Source organism: Pipistrellus kuhlii, unplaced genomic scaffold, assembly GCF_014108245.1.
Source record: "Pipistrellus kuhlii isolate mPipKuh1 unplaced genomic scaffold, mPipKuh1.p scaffold_m20_p_6, whole genome shotgun sequence".
Classification (NCBI taxonomy): Eukaryota; Metazoa; Chordata; class Mammalia; order Chiroptera; family Vespertilionidae; genus Pipistrellus; species Pipistrellus kuhlii.
In genome coordinates, this window is record NW_023425562.1 from 20393632 (window position 1) to 20411735 (window position 18104).

At 37.8% G+C, this 18104-nt stretch overlaps 1 protein-coding gene across 1 annotated transcript in view; it reads left to right on the forward strand.

Annotated features, from left to right (window-relative positions):
- CCDC178 (coiled-coil domain containing 178) overlaps window positions 1–18104 on the forward strand; it is a 212537-nt gene that overhangs the window by 21858 nt on the left and 172575 nt on the right. The window contains exons 7-11 of the mRNA XM_036418712.2: window positions 1345–1565; window positions 8146–8288; window positions 11354–11507; window positions 16137–16232; window positions 16384–16520. Coding sequence (XP_036274605.1) covers window positions 1345–1565; window positions 8146–8288; window positions 11354–11507; window positions 16137–16232; window positions 16384–16520 — 751 coding nt within the window. The remainder of the gene's footprint in view (window positions 1–1344; window positions 1566–8145; window positions 8289–11353; window positions 11508–16136; window positions 16233–16383; window positions 16521–18104) is intronic.

An 18104-nucleotide genomic window follows, 5' to 3' on the forward strand; every position in this document is an offset into this window, starting at 1 on the left:
CAGGAGGCAGCAGCTCAGTGATTCTCTCTCATCCTTGATGCTTAACTCTCTCTCCTTCCCCTTTCTCTCCGAAATCAATAAAAACGTATTTTAAAGAGTTAACTATAAAAATCACTCTAAGATCAGGTAATATTAGATCTTTTACTACCCAAAAGAATACATTTTATCTCAGTTAAAATTTCAAGGTAAGGAGTTGCTTAACAGCAAATATTATAAGACTCACATAAAGCACACAAAAGTCCAGATTCAATGTGTATCAGTAGAAATAGACAACAATCTTACTCAAAAAGTGTTCAGATATTGAATTATACAGTAGATTATAAAATAAGTATGTTTACTCTGTTTCAAGAAATAGAAGTTTGAAAATAAATATAAAGACTAAGAGACTTTTTAAAAGAAAGCAAAAATGGAGATAAAAAAGACAATAAAAATAAAAATTATATTACTTACTAACTCAGTAGTTGGTTTATTAGACAAACAATAGTAATATGTAAAATTGAAGGAAATTACATGGAATGCATCACAGCTACACTGGAGATGGGAAATATAAATAAAATATTTAAAAGCATGCAGTATAAAATGAGAAGGTACAATGAATATCTAATTTATTAACTTATAAAACATATTTTAATATACAGTGGTGCCTCGCATAAAGAACGCCTCGCACAGCGAACGCTGCACACAACGAACTTCATTTCATGATTCATACAACGAACTTCGTTTCACACAACGAAGTCGCCCGAGCTTCCACGATCGCTGCCGATGTATTGCATCCTTCCGCGCAGGCACTGCAGGCAGTCGTTAGTCACTGCGCTTAACTTAGCACGTATCGCGGCAATCGTTCTTCATTACGAATTAAATCACGCACGTATCACGGCAGTCGTCCTTTTAAGTTAAACTCAATATTTTTTTTATATCATGATGTATCTAAATAAAAATAATAACAAAAAATTTATCTTTTTTTATGTCATCTTAGCATATTTTATGCTACAGAACGAATTATTTTTTTTAACATGTATTGTTATAGGAAAACGCGTTTCACAGAACGAACTTTTCGCATAACAAACTTGCTCCTGGAACGAATTAAGTTCGTTGTGTGAGGCACCACTGTATCTAATATTATAGTAATATCTAATATTATTAATTTACAAAACATATATTTTAATCCCTTCAGTGAGAAATGCAGAGAGCAATATCTTTTATAATGCAGTGATAAAATACATTTTATATTTGGTGAGATTCCCAGATAAAAATTTCTGAAACAAAAATATTTCATATTTATCCATTATCAAACACACATTTCAAAATCAGAATTTTCTTTTGTTCTTATCATTGTTTGTCTAGAACACGAAGCCCATATGAGAGATATTCTGGAATTACGATGGCATATTGAAGATAAATCTTATGAAATAAAACAGTTAGAGAAAAAAAGGGCAGGATGGGAAGAAGCTAATGAGAAGATCCAAGCAGACATAGATTACATGAATGAACACAGTACTCTGCTGAATTCAAAGCTGTTGCAGGAAATGGGAGATCTAAAGGAATATGGTAAAAAAAAAATTGAGGTAAATGAATGAATATGCATTTTATAGATTGTTACTTGGTTATAAAAATATTTCAAATACAAGAAGTTAATATACCTTTAAAGGTTGCCATTTCATTGAAAATTGACCTGATATTTGTTTCACAGAGGAATTATTTAAATATATACCAAACAATTGATTGGTATTCATTTCAACTGTGTGGTCTTCCCTTACTTTATATTCCCTTTTGAATATATTTTATTGACTTTTTACAGAGAGGAAGGGAGAGAGATAGAGAGCCAGAAACGTCGATGAGAGAGAAACACCGACCAGCCGCCTCCTGCACACCCCCCACCGGGGACGTGCCCACAATCAACGCACATGCCCCTGGCCGGAATCAAACCCAGGACCCTTCAGTCCACAGACTGACGCTCTACCACTGAGCCAAACCGGTTTTGGCTATATTCCCTTTTGAATTAGGGACATTAATAATATTTAGTCAACCTACTATTAATTTTTGGCGATTTAAAACAGCATGGCAATTTTTCAAGTTGTAAATAGAATTGAAGGAGAATGCAAGTAGAATATATCAATTTCATTGTTGATGAAAATACTAAGTGTACCAGTTAATAATGGCAGATTTTATAATCAAAGAAAACACGATAATTTCAAGAGAAACATCAAAAGTGCTTTATTCAGAGTAATGTCCATCGCTAGAACACATTTCCCCCATCTTTCAGGTAATCTGTGGATGTTATCTTAATAGAACTTTTCTTGTTTTGAGACAAACCATTCAGAGACCCAATTTTCCACCTTTTCCCACATTTTGAAGTGCTGCTCAGAAAGTGTGTGTGCTATCAGTCAGAACAAATGGTAATCTGAAGGAGCAAGGTCTGGTGAATATGGCGGGTGGGTTAATACTTCCCAGGCAAGATCTTTTAAGGTATCTTTAACTGGTTTTGAAGTGTGTGATGGTGCATCATCATGAAGCAAAATTACTTTGCTGTGTCTTCTGGCACATTCTTGTTGTTTCACGATCAAAGCATGGTTCAAATTGATTATTTGTTGTTGGTAACAATCAGCATTAACAGTTTCACCTGGTTTTAGAAGCTCATTATACACCATATCTTCCTGATCCCACCAAACACAGAACATTGTCTTCTTTCCAAAGCAATTTGACCTTGCAGTTGATATTGATGGTTAACCTGGATCAACCCATGGTTTTGTGCATTTGGGATTCTCAAGATAAATCCACTTTCATTGCCAGTCACACACAAAAAAAAGACTTTCTTTTGGGCCAATGAAGCAACATTTTACCGATGACTTTTCGGTTTTCCATTTGTCTTCTGTTCAATTGATGTGGCATCCATTTTCTTCCTTCCTTTAAAATCTTTCCCATTGCTTGTAAAAGATTGGACTTTGTTCGCTGAGCAACGTTGAATCTTTCTGCAAGTTGTTTTTGAGTTTGACATGCATCTTCATCCAATAGTGCTTGTAATTGTTGGTCTTCAAACTATTTGACCCGACCCCCACTGAAGCACCTCGCAGTTTTGTCACAGTTGTATTGAAGTATCTTAAAATGTCTCCAGGATGTGTGTGCATTGGTGTCTCCTTGATCCCCTGAAAAGGCATGTGCAAGGCAGGGGAAGCAGGTGGTAGGCAGCTGGGAGAGCAGGTTTGCGAAGGGGAAGAAAACTAGAAAAGGCACCCTGGCAGAACGGAAGGAGCACAGCCTTTGTGTAGAACCTGTGAGGGTTGGTGTGATGGTTAGTTTATCTTTTGGTCAACTTGGTTGGGCCAGGTAGCCAGATATTTTAAGGTCGAAGGTGAATCTGCATGTTTGGCTGAAGGTGTGTTGAGGATGAGAGTTTAAATCAGCGGCTTACACTGAGCATCCTGCCCTCCATGTCGTGAAGGGGCCTCTCCAGTGACTAGAACGGAGGTTGACCTCCTTTTAGCAAGAAAGGATTTTGCCAGCAGCTCACCTTCAAACCTGGACTACACCTCTTCCCCGCACCTGTAGCTCGTTGGCTTACCCTGCAGATTTCAGATTTGCACCTCAAGGATCATGTGATCCTATTAATGCAGTGGTCGCCTTCCTGCTCTTTCCTGGTCAGTGTGTCACTTATTGTGTCTTAAATTCCTGGAAAAGAGTCTGCTTCCCTGGCGTTGGGTCAGCTGACTCCCTTCTTGCTGTTACAGGGATCAGAGTGAGTGCGAGTCTGGCCCTCTTGGCTTTTGTAGAGGGAGGCAGGGACTGTGGTTAAACTGTCCACTGGTATGAAACACCAGAGAAGGTATTTCTCCCTAATGAAATTGGGGTGCTGTGAAGAAGGGTTATGGATGCCAGGCAACCCAAATCTGAAAACCCACTGCTGTAAATGGGAACAGACATCTTACAAATAAGTGATTCTTTACAAAGAAGGTGATGAGGAAATACATTTTTCTTTCATAGTGTGAGCATAACTGACAAAACTCAAAAATGAAAAGCAGAAATATGAACACTGGGAGACTCAAATGCCTCCTCAGAGAGCAATAGAAGTATCAGAGACACTGCAGGAAAGTGAGATAGAATAGTGTTTCAGGAACAGGCTCGAAAGCTCGAGTCCAGGTGTTTGAATCCGAGCTACACCACTTAGACCTTAGGTCTCTCTCTAACCTCTGGGCCTCAATTCACGTATAAAGCTACTTGATACGAACAGTGCCTGCATCACCAGTTCCATGTGCACGTGAAATTAATTAACATACGGAAATGCCTAGAGTAGAGCTTTTCATTTATCAGTAGTTCTGATTAGAAGTGGAAAATAATCTGGATGTGAAATAACAAAAGGAAAAGCTACAGATTTCCTTGTATTGGGTAGATCTTCACTTCTCAAATGCCCAATCAATCCCTGGTACTGATGCTGTTATAATAAATGCCCCTTTGATCCACTTAACAAGAGGCAGTCACTGTTGCTAGAAATAAAAATAAAAAAAATTGATGCAAACATGTATTTCTCTCATGTTTTCTAATTACAAAACTGATCTTTTAAATCATATGCTCCACCACGCTCCGTGTATGTGACACTGGATGTGATATACTATCCTGTATGTATCTATAAGTATCCTATATAATAAAAGGCTAATATGCAAATTGTCCCCTTGACCAGGGGACAATTGTCCCCAGTTTGATCAGGGGATGGGGCTGGCCAGCCAACCTCCCACATCTCCTCCCTCTGGCCATCCTGGCCCAATCTGCCCAGATCGGGGTGGGTTGGCCAGACCCCACCCATGCATGAATTCGTGTACCAAGCCTCTAGTTCTATAATAACACCAAATAGTCTCAAACACAACTAACATTATGTGGCACATAGTAAGAGCCCTAAAATGCTTGTGAATGATGAGTAAATAATTAAATAATTGATAAATAGTTGTGTTGCAGAATAAGGAGAAGAAAGTGTTATTTATGGTTGGTCTTTTTTTTTTTTTTTTTAAATCATGCATCATGTGTTCAGAGAAACTAAGTTTTAAATTAATCATAATTTATTATTTTGCCTCTGTATTACAAACTCAGAAAGCTTTCTCTCTCTTGTGCCTGAGATTTTAATTCATATTAAACATTTATAAACTGAAAAAGAAATAATTATCCTTAAAGAATATTATGAAAAATAGAGGACATCAGATATTATTCCTAAACTAGAGTCCCGGTGCATGAAATTTGTGCAAAAAGGAGGGGAGGGGTACCTTCAGCCCAGCCTGTACTCTCTCTAATCCAGGACCCCTCAGGGGATGTCCAACTGCATGTTTAGGCCCAATCCTGGGAATCAGGCCTAAACTGGCAGTCGGACATCCCTCTCTCAATCCTGGACTGCTGGCTAATTGCTCACTTGCCTGCCTGCCTGGTCACCCCTAACTGCTCCCCAACACACTGGCTTGGTCAACCCTAACTGATCCCCCTGTTGGCCAGATCACCCCCAATTGTCGCCTCCCTGCCAGCCTGGTTGCTCCTAATTGCCACCCCCCAAAATGGCCTGGTCACCCTTACTGCTCCCCCTGCCAGCTTAGTCACTCCCATCTGTCACTCCCATTAGCCACTCCCACCATTGGGGAAAGTTGAGTGAAGGGTGCAGGAGGAGCCTCCATCCTCCAGCTCTCTGCCCTGTACATTTATCTGCAATTTCCTATGGAAAAAAGTTAAAATGAAAAAGTTAAAATAAGTAAGTTTATTTATGATGAGAATAATAACAATAAAAAAATAGGTATTTACCCCTACACTCCTGTGCCTAAAGGAAAAGTTTGGAGAAATTACTGTTGTCTGTGCTAGTCTAAAAAATATTGAGATTTATTGCTTTCCCAGGAGGCAACTGCCTCATATTGACCTACCACTTGGGGAAAGGACTCCTTGCTCCTTACCCCTCCTCCCACTTCTAACAGGAACTCCAGTCCTTAAGTTCTGCATTCTTACCACGACAACCACCCCTTCCCCTTAATGTGACAGAGAAAAGAGAGATGGAGAGAGAAGAGAGAATGTTTAAGTTATTAATTAAGAAAGACAATAATAATGAAATATTTTGACACTTATAAGACTAATGGCCTGGTGCACAAATTTGTGCACATTGAAAGGAAATTAATTGGAAGAAGTATTTTAATATTGCTATTCACTCTTTCTTATAATAGAAGTGTCAATCAAATTCACAATCAATAATGACAGATGGAAACCCATGTGTGCGATTGGTGCCAGCGAGAGCTTTATTTATATAGATAAACTTGCTTAATTAGACCTGCTTTCTGACATAGCTAATTTTTTTTCCAGCCCAGCAAAGCACCCCACTTCTCTTTCAGGTAATTTGTCGGAAACACAGCAGTAAATATCAACACAAAGCAAATTATTATTGTAGATCATGCAGGGAGAACAAAGGGTAAAATATTTAACTGCGACAGTGTCTGACTATATTCTACCCAGTGAGAAAACCCGAGTTATTTTCAAGGTCCACCATTTCTTCTTTTCAGTGGGGTCAAGTTTCTAAGCTTTCTACATCTTCATTTTCTGGCTAATGAAAAGAAAATAGGATTTTACTGAGTCTCCTATCTACCTACTCTCGGACTTCTGTGAGGATCAAATGAGATGAGGCACGTGAAAATGCTTCACAGACATTTGGTTACAGTATACATGTTCCTACCTGGGTATAAAGCAAGTCATGCTCCTGGGCTGAGGAAACTGCAAGGAAGCTAGTCGCTAGGGAGAGGAAGCCGGGCGTTGCTACGTGATGTCATTATCCAGCGCCCACATTGACCATTTCCTGGTTGGCCATGGGATCTCTGCAGCCTTGGTTGCGATTTGGTGGGCTGTTTCTCTGGGTTGATGGCACGGCCTGCGTCCCATTTGGGGGAAGCTGAGTGTTGCTTTGTTGGCCAGGTCCACACTGTCGTTTCTCTATAAATGGCAAGTGTGTGTCACAGCAGCTCTTACATTGACCATCTGTTCATGGTGCACATCATAGCAATTGGTCAGACAGTGGGAAGGACACTTAGCATATTAGCCTTTTATATGTCCCGTTTAGTAAAAGAGTAATTTACAAATTGAGCATCACTCTAACATACAAGATGGCTGCCCCATGTGGACACAAGATGGCCATCACAAGATGGCCAGCAGAGGAGGGCAGTTAGGTGACCAGGCTAGCAGGGGAGAGTAGTTGGGGGTGACCAGGCCTGCAGGGGAGGGCAGTTGGGGGTGACCAGGCCTGCAGGGAAGGACAGTTTGGGGGAGACCCAGACTTTCAGGGAAGGGCAGTTGGGAGTGACCAGGCCTGCAGGGGAGGGCAGTTGGGGGTAACCAGGTCAGCAGGAAAGGGCAGTTGGGAGTCACCAGGTCAGCAGGGGAGAACAGTTGAGGGTGACCTGGCCTGCAGGGAAGGGCAGTTGGGAGGGACCAGGCCAGCAAAGGAGGGCAGTTAGGCACAATCAGGCCAGCAGGGGAGAAGTTAGGCATCGATCAGACTGGCAGGGGAGTGGTTAGGGGCAATCAGGCAGATAGGCAGGTGAGCGATTGGGAGGCAGCAGTCCTGGATTGTGAGAGGGATGTCTGACTGCCAGGTTAGGCCTGATCCCACCAGGATCGGGGCTAAACGGGCAGTCAGATAGCCCTTGAAGTTTCCCAGATTGGAGAGGGTGCAGGCTAGGCTGAGGGACACGCACACCCCTCACCCTCCCATGCATAAATTTCCTGCACCGGGCCTCTAGTATATGAATAATAATGTTATTCCTGAATGAGGTTACAGGTTATTTAATTTATTTTTATCTGTATTTTCTGATTTTTCTACAAGTAAGTACTTAAACAATAAAAACAGTAAAAGGTAGCAATTTTGTGTGGGTGACAAAGTAATGGTTTTACTTCGGTCCTGCTTACTGGAGTGCTGAAGTTGTTCCTTTCAGTAGTTTTTGTACATCCTCAGTATTTATGCCTTTAGGGTAGAGGACTCTCAGAATCTGTGCTCGACAGTAGACTAAATATGGGAAGAAAATCGATATGAGAACTTTTTATTTAAATAGAAACGAAATCTAAGGTCCTTTTTATGACCTTTTGTCTGATTCTTTTAATTAGCCATTGTATGCATATGTTAGCAAAATATATTTTTATTTCTAGGCAATGGAACTATACAGACAAACTCATGGAGAACTTCAAGCCACTATAGAAAACTGTGAAAAGATGAAATTGAAAATTTCACAAAATAGAGACGAAATGGAAAGAGATATTGAAAAGGATGTAAAAAGCATCCAAGCCTTCAAGTAAGAATTTTTCACAAATCCTACTTATATAATTTAGAAGTATATTAATTAAAAGGTAATTTATATTCCTGTATGAAAATTTATATAAAGATAAAGGAAGGAATCTAAAGTACCCTTTCTATCTTATCAAGCTTTATATAAATTAAAATATGTATCTTTACATGTGTGAATCTATGTGTGTACAGGTTCATAAAGCACTGTTTTTTTATGACATTTGAAAGCTCTTTATACATCTTGCTATATTGTGGATATGATATAGCAGTGTAGCTATCCCTGCTATCTATGTGCAAAAGTGACTAACATTTTTTTCAGCATGGGATATTATTAAAAACAAATTATATAGCCTTGTAATAATTATAAACATAGCATCTGATTATCTTAATTTCAATTTATTTGATTTCTAATAAAATGTAATATTTAAAAATTATGTAGACTATATTTATTGGGGTGACATTAGTTAATAAAATATATAATTTAATTGTTTTTTATTTTATTTTTGATATATTTATGTTTTATAATATTTCATCTAATCCCACTTGTTATCTTTAAGTTTTTATGGTTCTGTGTATTAGAAAATTTCCTTTATTAAAATTGATCAATGATTTAGTATAGAAAAACTCATTTTATTTTTACTGAATTTATTGGGTTGATTCTGGTTAACAAAATTATACAGGTTTCAGGTGCACAATTCTACATCTATTGTAGAGAAGATCTTATTTATATACAGCTAGAATTAAGTAAGCATAAGCAAGATGAATAACAAAATTTATTTATAAACCTATGATCTAGATAACATCCATTAAGATCTTTATATTTACTCAGTCCTATGTCCATTTTAACATGTGTTTAAATATAACCTATTATTTAATATATAAATTACTTTAGTAATCCATCTGATTTGTTATATCTTCATTGTCATTTAGCTAATATGTTTTCTAATTTTTATTGTGATTTCCTCTTTTACCCATGGGTTTTTAAGAAATATATTTAAAACTTTTCCATGATGAATTTCTATTTTGTAGTTATTGTTTTCCAGCTGATTTACACTTCAGTCAGGGAACATTATGTGTTTTTTTTAAATTATCTTTAATTTTGAAAGAATTACAGATTTCTCATTTTTCTCTCCATTGAGCCCATCCAGCCTCCATCCCCCCAGGCCTTCACCTCACTATAGTCTGTGTTGATGGGTCATGCACATACGCATATGAATTCTTCGGTTAATCTCTTCTTGCCCCCCCACACCCCCTCTTTCTCTGAAATTCATGAGTCTGTCTCATGTTTCTATATCTCTGGATCTATTTTGTTCATCAGATTATTTTGTTTATTAAATTTTACATATGAGTGACATCATGTGATACTTGTATTTCTCTGACTGGCTTATTTTGCTTAGCTTAATGCTCTTCAGGTCCCTCCAGGCTGTCTCAAAGGGTAAGAGATCCTTCTACTTTATAGCTGCATAGTATTTCATTGTGTAAATGTACCACCAGTTTTAAAATTTTTTTAAAATATATTTTATTGATTTTTTACAGAGAGGAAGGGAGAGAGATAGAGAGCTAGAAATGCCGATGAGAGAGAAACATCGACCAGCTGCCTCTTGCACACCCCCTACTGGGGATGTGCCTGCAACCAATGTACATGCCCTTGCCGGGAATCGAACCTGGGACCTTTCAGTTCGCAGACCGACGCTCTACCACTGAGCCAAACCAGCTTCAGCCAGTTTTAATTTTTGATAATTAAAATTTTTTCTTATATTTCCTACATAACCATATCACTATCACTTATGAATTTCAAATAAACTACCAGTCTATTATTTTATTTGTAAGTAGAGGCCTGATGCACGAAGTGTGTGAACTCAGAGGAAGGGTGTTCCCTCAGCCTGGCCTGTGCCCTCTCATAGTCTGGAAGCCCCACAATCGATTGCCCCAAAGAGGGAGGCCCAGGCTACCTGGCCGGGCTCCCTCCGTGATGGATCACCCCCACAGTGTGAGTCCTCACCTATCTGTCCCAGCCTGCCAGTTGATGGTCTGGGCCTCCCTCTTCGGGGCAATCGTGGGGTGATGGCAGGGCCCCAGACCAACACATCGCACCTGCCTTGGCTGGCCTTGCGCCAGTGGGTGTCATAGCGTGGTCTTCCAGACGGTCATTCCTGTGTTTGGCCATTCAGTTGATTTGCATATTACACTTTTATTATTACAGATATCTAAAAATAATAATATCTAAATAACCCCATCTGTAGATGATAACTTTGTCACTTTGTCACTGTACTTTTTATGCATATTAAATTAGAATAACATTGCCTAAGGAGACTTTTATATTTGGCATTTAAATATAAAAAATATAAACATATTTATATTTCCACCGACCAGAGGAGAGAAAGCATTACATGGTTCACAGAGCGGTGGGAAGTCACAGAGAAGCAGAGAACCCCTTGGCAATGACCTCTTTCAAATGAGCCTCTTGTTACCAAGGACAGTTGCTCCTGTTTCACCTCAAGAACTGCGTTGCCCTTTCACGTTTACATCTTCTCTATTTGTTTCTTTAAAATTTTTTTCTTTATTTTATTTTTTGCCATCACAATTTATCCCCCTGTACCTTCTTCCACCTCCACCCCCTCACTTGCAATTATCTCTTTCTCTTCTTTTTTTTTTTTTCTTGTTTTTCGATCTCTGTGCTATCCTACATATGAGTTAAAGGTCTCTCACCTGAAATCAACTTAAACAAGTAATGTATTTTATAATTTACAAATGTTTTATTTTTATTAAATTTATTGGGGTGACATTGGTTAATAAAGTTACATAGGTTTCAGGTATACATTCTATAATCCATCATTTATTTGTCTCAATTCATTTACATTGGAAACATAAATACTATTGGCAAATATTTCTCGCGGTTTACTTTTGATATATAGGTGATGCTTTTAAGGAGTTGCTTGTGGATGGGAGAACTTTCAAGAATACATGAATTTCATTGATTTATATTAAGTCAGAAGCTAATTTAAATATCCCTAATTTTAATATAATTTTCCTTTCAATGTAGATAAAATCACCGGTGTGTTTTTCCCTTAGGAAACAGATGGAAAAGCTTCAAGTCCTGTTTGAACACTATACCAACTTGATTGAAAACGTGAGCGAAATCATTGAGAAAGATGAGGAGAACGTGATGGTCACTCTGCAGGAAACACAGACATCCACAGATGAATTATCTAATCTAATAAAAGTGGTGAGTCTTCGTGTTCTAAACAATAAAATGTCCTGATCTCAATTTTGGTTTCCTATGGCCACATAATGGATTATCAGAATTTTAGCTGCTTAAAACAGCACCTCTTCATTACCTCCAAGTTTCTCGGGCCACGGCTCAGCTGGTTGCTCTCCTGCAGGGCTTCCAAGCCTGGAACCAAGGTGTCCCAGCCCTGCGTTTCTTCCTGGAGGCTCCAGGATGAGCCTGCATCCAGGCCTACTGGGTTTTGATAGGATGCAGGTGCTGTGGCTTCCTTAGTGCCGGTCAGCCTAGGATCAATCTCTAAGTTCGTTGTTTTTCTAAATATATTTTCACTGATTTCAGAGAGGGCTGGAAAGGAAGAGAGAGAGAGAGAGAGAGAGAGAGAGAGAGAGAGAGAGAGAGAGAGAGAGAGAGAGAGAGAGAGAGGGAGAGGAACATCAATGAATAGAGAGAAGCATGGATTGGCTACCTCCTGCACACCACCTACTGGGGATCCAGCCACAACCTGGGCATATGCCTCAGATGGAGACTCGAATAATGACCTCCTGGTTCATAGGTCGATGTTCAACCCCTGAGCCATGTGGCCCATTCTGTGCTTGTTTTCTCCTGTTGGTAGTTTCTTTCAATTTTAAACCAGGAATAGGGGTTTAGTATCACCCTGACCTTCCCTTGGGACTCATCTTCTCTGTCTTTTCTTCTGCCATATCTCATTTACTAGAGTGAAAGGAAATAATTGTAAAAGGAAGTTATAAAATGGTAAAAATAAATAACAGTATCTTTTAACAGGCAATAATATACACATTCTGGTACCAACTTGCATTCCTACCTAAAGTCAAAACTGCATGTCTTTTTTGCCACTTTCTATTACCTCTCTTTAATTGTATCTGATTTTTAAAAATCCATAGTTATTAGTGAACTGAGCATATTTTAATGGCTTTTGGGGGGTCATTTGTACTGTCTTTTCTGTGTAAAACTTGCTCATGGCTTTTATTCCTAATATGTTGAGTGATTGCTTATTTTTTTATTTGTAAGACTTTGTTGTTTATTATGGATACTAAATAGTTTTAAGTGCCATATTTAAAAATATTTTCATCTAGATTTTTTTCATTTCTTTATAACTTCTGGTAAATGAAATTTCAATGTTAATTTAGTAAAAGTTACAAATTATTTTCTTTGAACATTGTGATTTTCTGAGCTTGCTTAAGAAACTTTTTTCTACCTCAAAATAAAAAAAATAACTTGTGGTATAATTTTGCAAATGTCTTGAAATTTTGCTTTTCATATTTACAGAGTGCTCTTAGATGAAGCTATGTTCAAAATAGTAAAAATTGAGGTTTTTTTTTTTTGTCATTCTATCTTTTCTGTACAAGTTTGTAAATAATAAGCTATCTCTGGAATTTTAGGAATGCATATTCCGTTTGCCAGGCATGAATCATAGTCAGTATGAAATTCACTTATGGGTAGGGTGTGAAGAGAGGCTCTAATCTTTTTTCCTTTTTTATTGAATTTATTGAATTTATTTATATATGACATCTACATATATAAATAAAGGCATAAGATGTAAATCGACTGTACCTTCACAACACCCACCAGCCAGTCAGGAGTGAGGATGCAAATTAACCCAACATAGATGCTTAAAACAGGTGCCAAGGGGCTGGGGGCAAGCATCCCGCCTCACCCCAGACACTCCCAGCTAGAGTGAAAAGGTGGCTCCGACCGGAGCGAAGGCAGTGCCGGCTGCCAGGGGAAAGAAGGCCCATTCTTGCACAAATCTTTGTGCGTCAGGCCTTTAGTCTATATATGTAAAAAGGAAGCAACCAGAATGACCGGAATCACCAGTCACTGTGATGCCTACTGTGGCCTGCCAACCAGCCCGATCAGGGGGTGAGACTGGCTGGCCAACCACTCACAGCTCGTCCCCCCTGCTGGCTCAGCCTCAGATGGCCCTATCAGGGCAGGCTGGCCTGATCCCACCCATGTATGAATTCATGCTCTATGCCCGTGACCAGCAAAGTGCAGCTCAAGAGCCACATGTGGTTCTTTGGCCCCTTGAGTGTGGCTCTTCCACAAAATACCACGGCCTAGGCGAGTCTGTTTTGAAGAAGTGGCATTAGAATAAGTTTAAGTTTAAAAAATTTGGTTCTCAAAAGAAATTTCAATTGTACTGTGGATATTTGGCTCTGTTGACTAATTAGTTTGCCGACCGCTGCTCTAGGCCTCTAGTCCTATATAATAACCCTACATAATAAAAGGGTAATTGACCAGAATCGAATGTGTCCTTGACCAGAATCATACTTAGAACCCTTCAGTCTGCAGGCTGACACTTTACCCACCGAACCAAACTGGCTAGGGCGTTGGAGAGACTTTTTGTACTGGATGAGCTTCATAATAAGTCAGATACAGACATCCTTGCAAGTAGAATCTTCAAAGAAACCACCAGACAGATCAAATAATGATAATTATCATGGAATGAAGCTTTGAGAGCATCCCAGTTTTGTTCTCCTGCCCCTGGTGGTCACCTGAATGCTGGTGTTCTCCACAGATGTGGAATGGTATTTCTCAAGGCTGCCAAGGACCACAGGAAGGAGGGATTGGAACAAGTTAAAATAGCACAAAGGGGGAACCTTTCCTCCTCCCCACAAGGGGGTCTGTACTTGTTCTTCAATAAATATCCACCTTTGCTATACAAAAACAAAACACAAGCAAAACACAGAGCTCATACTTCTTAGTAAGGTTAGGCTGGTTTTGCTGAATAAGTGCACCTCAGATTGTTAAAAGCCTTTAGTTAATCTCCAAACTTCTGAGCAAGTTAATTTTGACTTTTTTTTTTTTTTTTTTTTTTTTTTTTGCCAGTTTTCTCATTACCCTATGGAGGAGAATTTTTAGATGTTCTTACTCTGCCACTTTCATTGATGCCCGTCACTAGACTTATGTCTTGAAATGTTGGCTTTTAGTTCACATTTTTCAACAGTCTTACTTTTCCTTTAGTCTTGCTGACGCTGTCAAACATGTCAACAGTCTTTTTTATTTATGAGGCAAGGTAACAATCTCTTTTAGCTTAGGATTATACAGACAAACTCATATTGATTATTTTAATAATTTTCATTGTTTTGCATTTAAACTTTATCTGAAATTTAGTTTGTAATAATGTGAGTTTGATGTGCACTAAAAAGACCACTTTATTTTTTTAAAATAGATATTATACATTATTCCAGTTTCATTATTTAAAGTAAATGGTTTATTTCTTATTGAATTCAAATACCACCTTTAAAATATTAACCCAGATCTATTTTGGGCTCTAGTTTCTCCTCCTCCCCTCTAATCTTCATTACAATACCAAAAAATAAGTAGTGCTTTATTCTACTGGGATGGTATGATGTTTTTAATATCTGGTAGCAGATTTCCAACATAATTTTTATTTTTCATATGATCTATACTAATTTCATGCAGTTTGAAAAATAATATTTCTAGTATGCTTTACATTAATTTTGGGTTAACTGACATTGTATTTTATTAGATCTTTGTATGACATGCCATTTTTTAAAAAGTGGGTCTTGATTTAAACTTTTAAATAAAAATTTGTGTTTGCTTTACATAAGTCTTCTCTTTTATATTGGATTTATTATAAAATATCTTATATGTTTTTACCAAATTTTGTAAGTATTGCCACTATTTTTAAAATGTATGTTTTTATTGATTTTTAGATAAGAGAGGAAGGGAGAGGGAGAGAGAAAAACAAACATCAATGATGAGAGAGAATCATTGTTCAGCTGCCTTCTGCAAGCCCCCGACTGGGGATCCAGCCACAACCCAGGCATGTTCCCTGACTGAGAATCGAACCCCGGACCCCTTGGTCCATAATGACACTCAATCTATTGAGCTATATCATCTGGGTATCACTAGTAGGTTATTTCTCTTATAGAGAAGAGCTATTGTCTTATATTTATACAAGGGCATTTTACCAAAGTCATTTGCTATAGTTTTGGTTAGAATCTCTGTTTTCCTAGATATTAAATCAGATAATCTAAATTTGTATACATGTTACCTATTCACATTCAATATTATAATAGTAACATTTGGTTCCATTATCCAATTGCATTTAAACTTTCACAAAAAATGATTAATAGTGTTGAGAGAAGATAAGCCATTCTCATTTGTTAGTTCAGAAGGCATGTACTTAGCATTTTATGATTTATCTTGATGTTTGCTGTTGATTCTTTATATTTGGGTAGTCATTTCTTGTTCAAGTTTTAAAATTCTGGAAACTGGATAACTGAAAGTGTAAAATGGCTATTTGGTGAAGTGTTGGCTCTATTCATGTTATTTTCTTCTTTAATTTGTTGATGTGATGAAATATGACTTAAATGAAATTTTTATCTATTCTTACAACATAACCAAATGCATTTTATTTTATCATGATGAATTATTAATTTGGGTACTGTTAGACTTGGTTTTCTATATTTTATTCTGAATATGTAATATTTAAAAACAGCCTATGGTATTATTTTATACTATTTTAATCAATATTTATTAACTTATGATAACTGCATAAACTGAAATATAATCTGTTTCTTATTTTACAATATAATGTAATGCTCCACATTTATTTTTGTGTACATTTTTTCTTAGCTAGAAGATTTGAAAAGAATTTATGAACAACTAGTCTGGAGGAAAAAAAATTATGAAAATGAATATGAGGAAATGCTTGATAGTTTTAATTCTGCAGTAAGTTGACCTTGTCTGCTTCCCTCTAGATTTTCATTCTCTATTTCCAAACATTAACATATGCAACTAAAGTAATTTTATTATTTTGTATATTATTTATTTTTGAGATACATAAACATGTACAAATGATTCTTTTATTATTTTCTTAAAGAAAAAAGCATGGGAGATTGAGCTTTCTGATGTCATAAAAGATTATACAGATCTTGCAACAACATATAATAAATTCTTTGAAGAAAATAAAAAACTTGAGATAGATCTTGATACTACAGAAGATGAAATCCATAAAAGGTAATTCTGAAAACATAATTTTTATTTGTAGGTAACATACCTAATCCTATATAATAAAAAGTGAATATGCAAATCGACCAAGTGGCAGAACCACCAGTCGCTATGACTTGCACTGACCACCAGGAGGCAGACACTCAACGCAGGAGCTGCCCCCTAGTGGTCAGTGCATTCCCACAGCCAACTTCCTGTGCCCGGCTGGCTCCGATCAGCCCAGCTTCTAGTGTTAAATGTAATAAATCTCTTCATTTTGTGTTCTTGGGTTATATAGTAGTTGTTTATCTTAAATTTAAATTTTGTTTGTTCTGTTTCAAACATTGCTCTTTAATCACTCAGAATCCCTTTAGAAAAATCAAAATAGTGAAAAAAAATTACCTTATAAAGTGTTTCACTCTTAGTCATATCACCTCCTTTTGATGTATCCTCTTATACTCAAAGATACCTTAAAGTTAAAATATGTCTAATGAAGTTTATGATCTCCTTCACTCAACCCTCAATTATTCCCTGTAACTAAATTACTTTTCTTAGTTCAAAAACCTGACAAGTTTTTTTTAATCCTTGTTGTATTTCAACATTCATATTTAACATGTTAATAAGAAATGTTCCCCACACTAAATATTCTTTTTTTAGGTCTGTTTGCTTTCCACTGCTCCACCACAAGCTGTCAACATGTCTGACATGAATTTGCAGGGTCTTTCAAACCTAGTGCACATACAGTCTCTCTGCGCCCTTTATAATCTATGATCTCCACTGTGGAAGGGATGTTCTCTTTTTATGTTTGGTTATAAGTATGATGAGCTCCCCTCCATATCTGCATTGATTTTAGCTGAGGGAAAGGGACACTCCCCTCAGATATCTCATCTGCTCTGTAGCCTCACACCACACCTGGCCCTTTGTTTACCTGATTCATCTACTTTACTTTACTTGAATTTCTCCTACTTGCCTCATTTTCTTTCCAGCCCATAGGGCATTTTTATGTTATTTCTCTTTCCTATAGTGTTTTTCCTCTTTTACTTACTTGATTACTATATATTCTTAAGATTGCAGCTTAGGAGTCAGTTCTAGGAAGCTTTCGCCAACTGTCCAGTTAAATTCCGTTCCTCTGTTATGTATGTACTAGAGGCCTGGTGCATGGACTCATGCACTGGGAGGGTCTCTCGCCTGGCCTGTGACCTCTTGCAATCTGGGACTCCTCGGAGATGTTGGAGAGCCACTTTCAGCTTGATCCCCACAGGCCAGGCCCAGGGGCGCACACTGGGCCTAATGTGCAAAGTAAGATCTTTGGTTAATCTCTTCCCGCCCTCCCCTCGGCCCCCTCCCCTCTGAGATTCATCAATCTGTTCCATGTTTCCATGCCTGTGTGTTTAGCATCTACCCCCTGGTGGTCATTGTGCATCATAGCTACCAGTCAGTCGGCTGGTCAGCAGGTCGCTTCAGCTTTTATATATAGAGCTATAGTACACACACCTTTCTTCTTTATATCCCTTGTTACATGTGCAATTTTCTGTGTGTTAATATTTGACTGATGTATGTTGCCCTCAAACAACAATAATAACAAAGCAGAAGATCCATGAGGGCAGACAAACG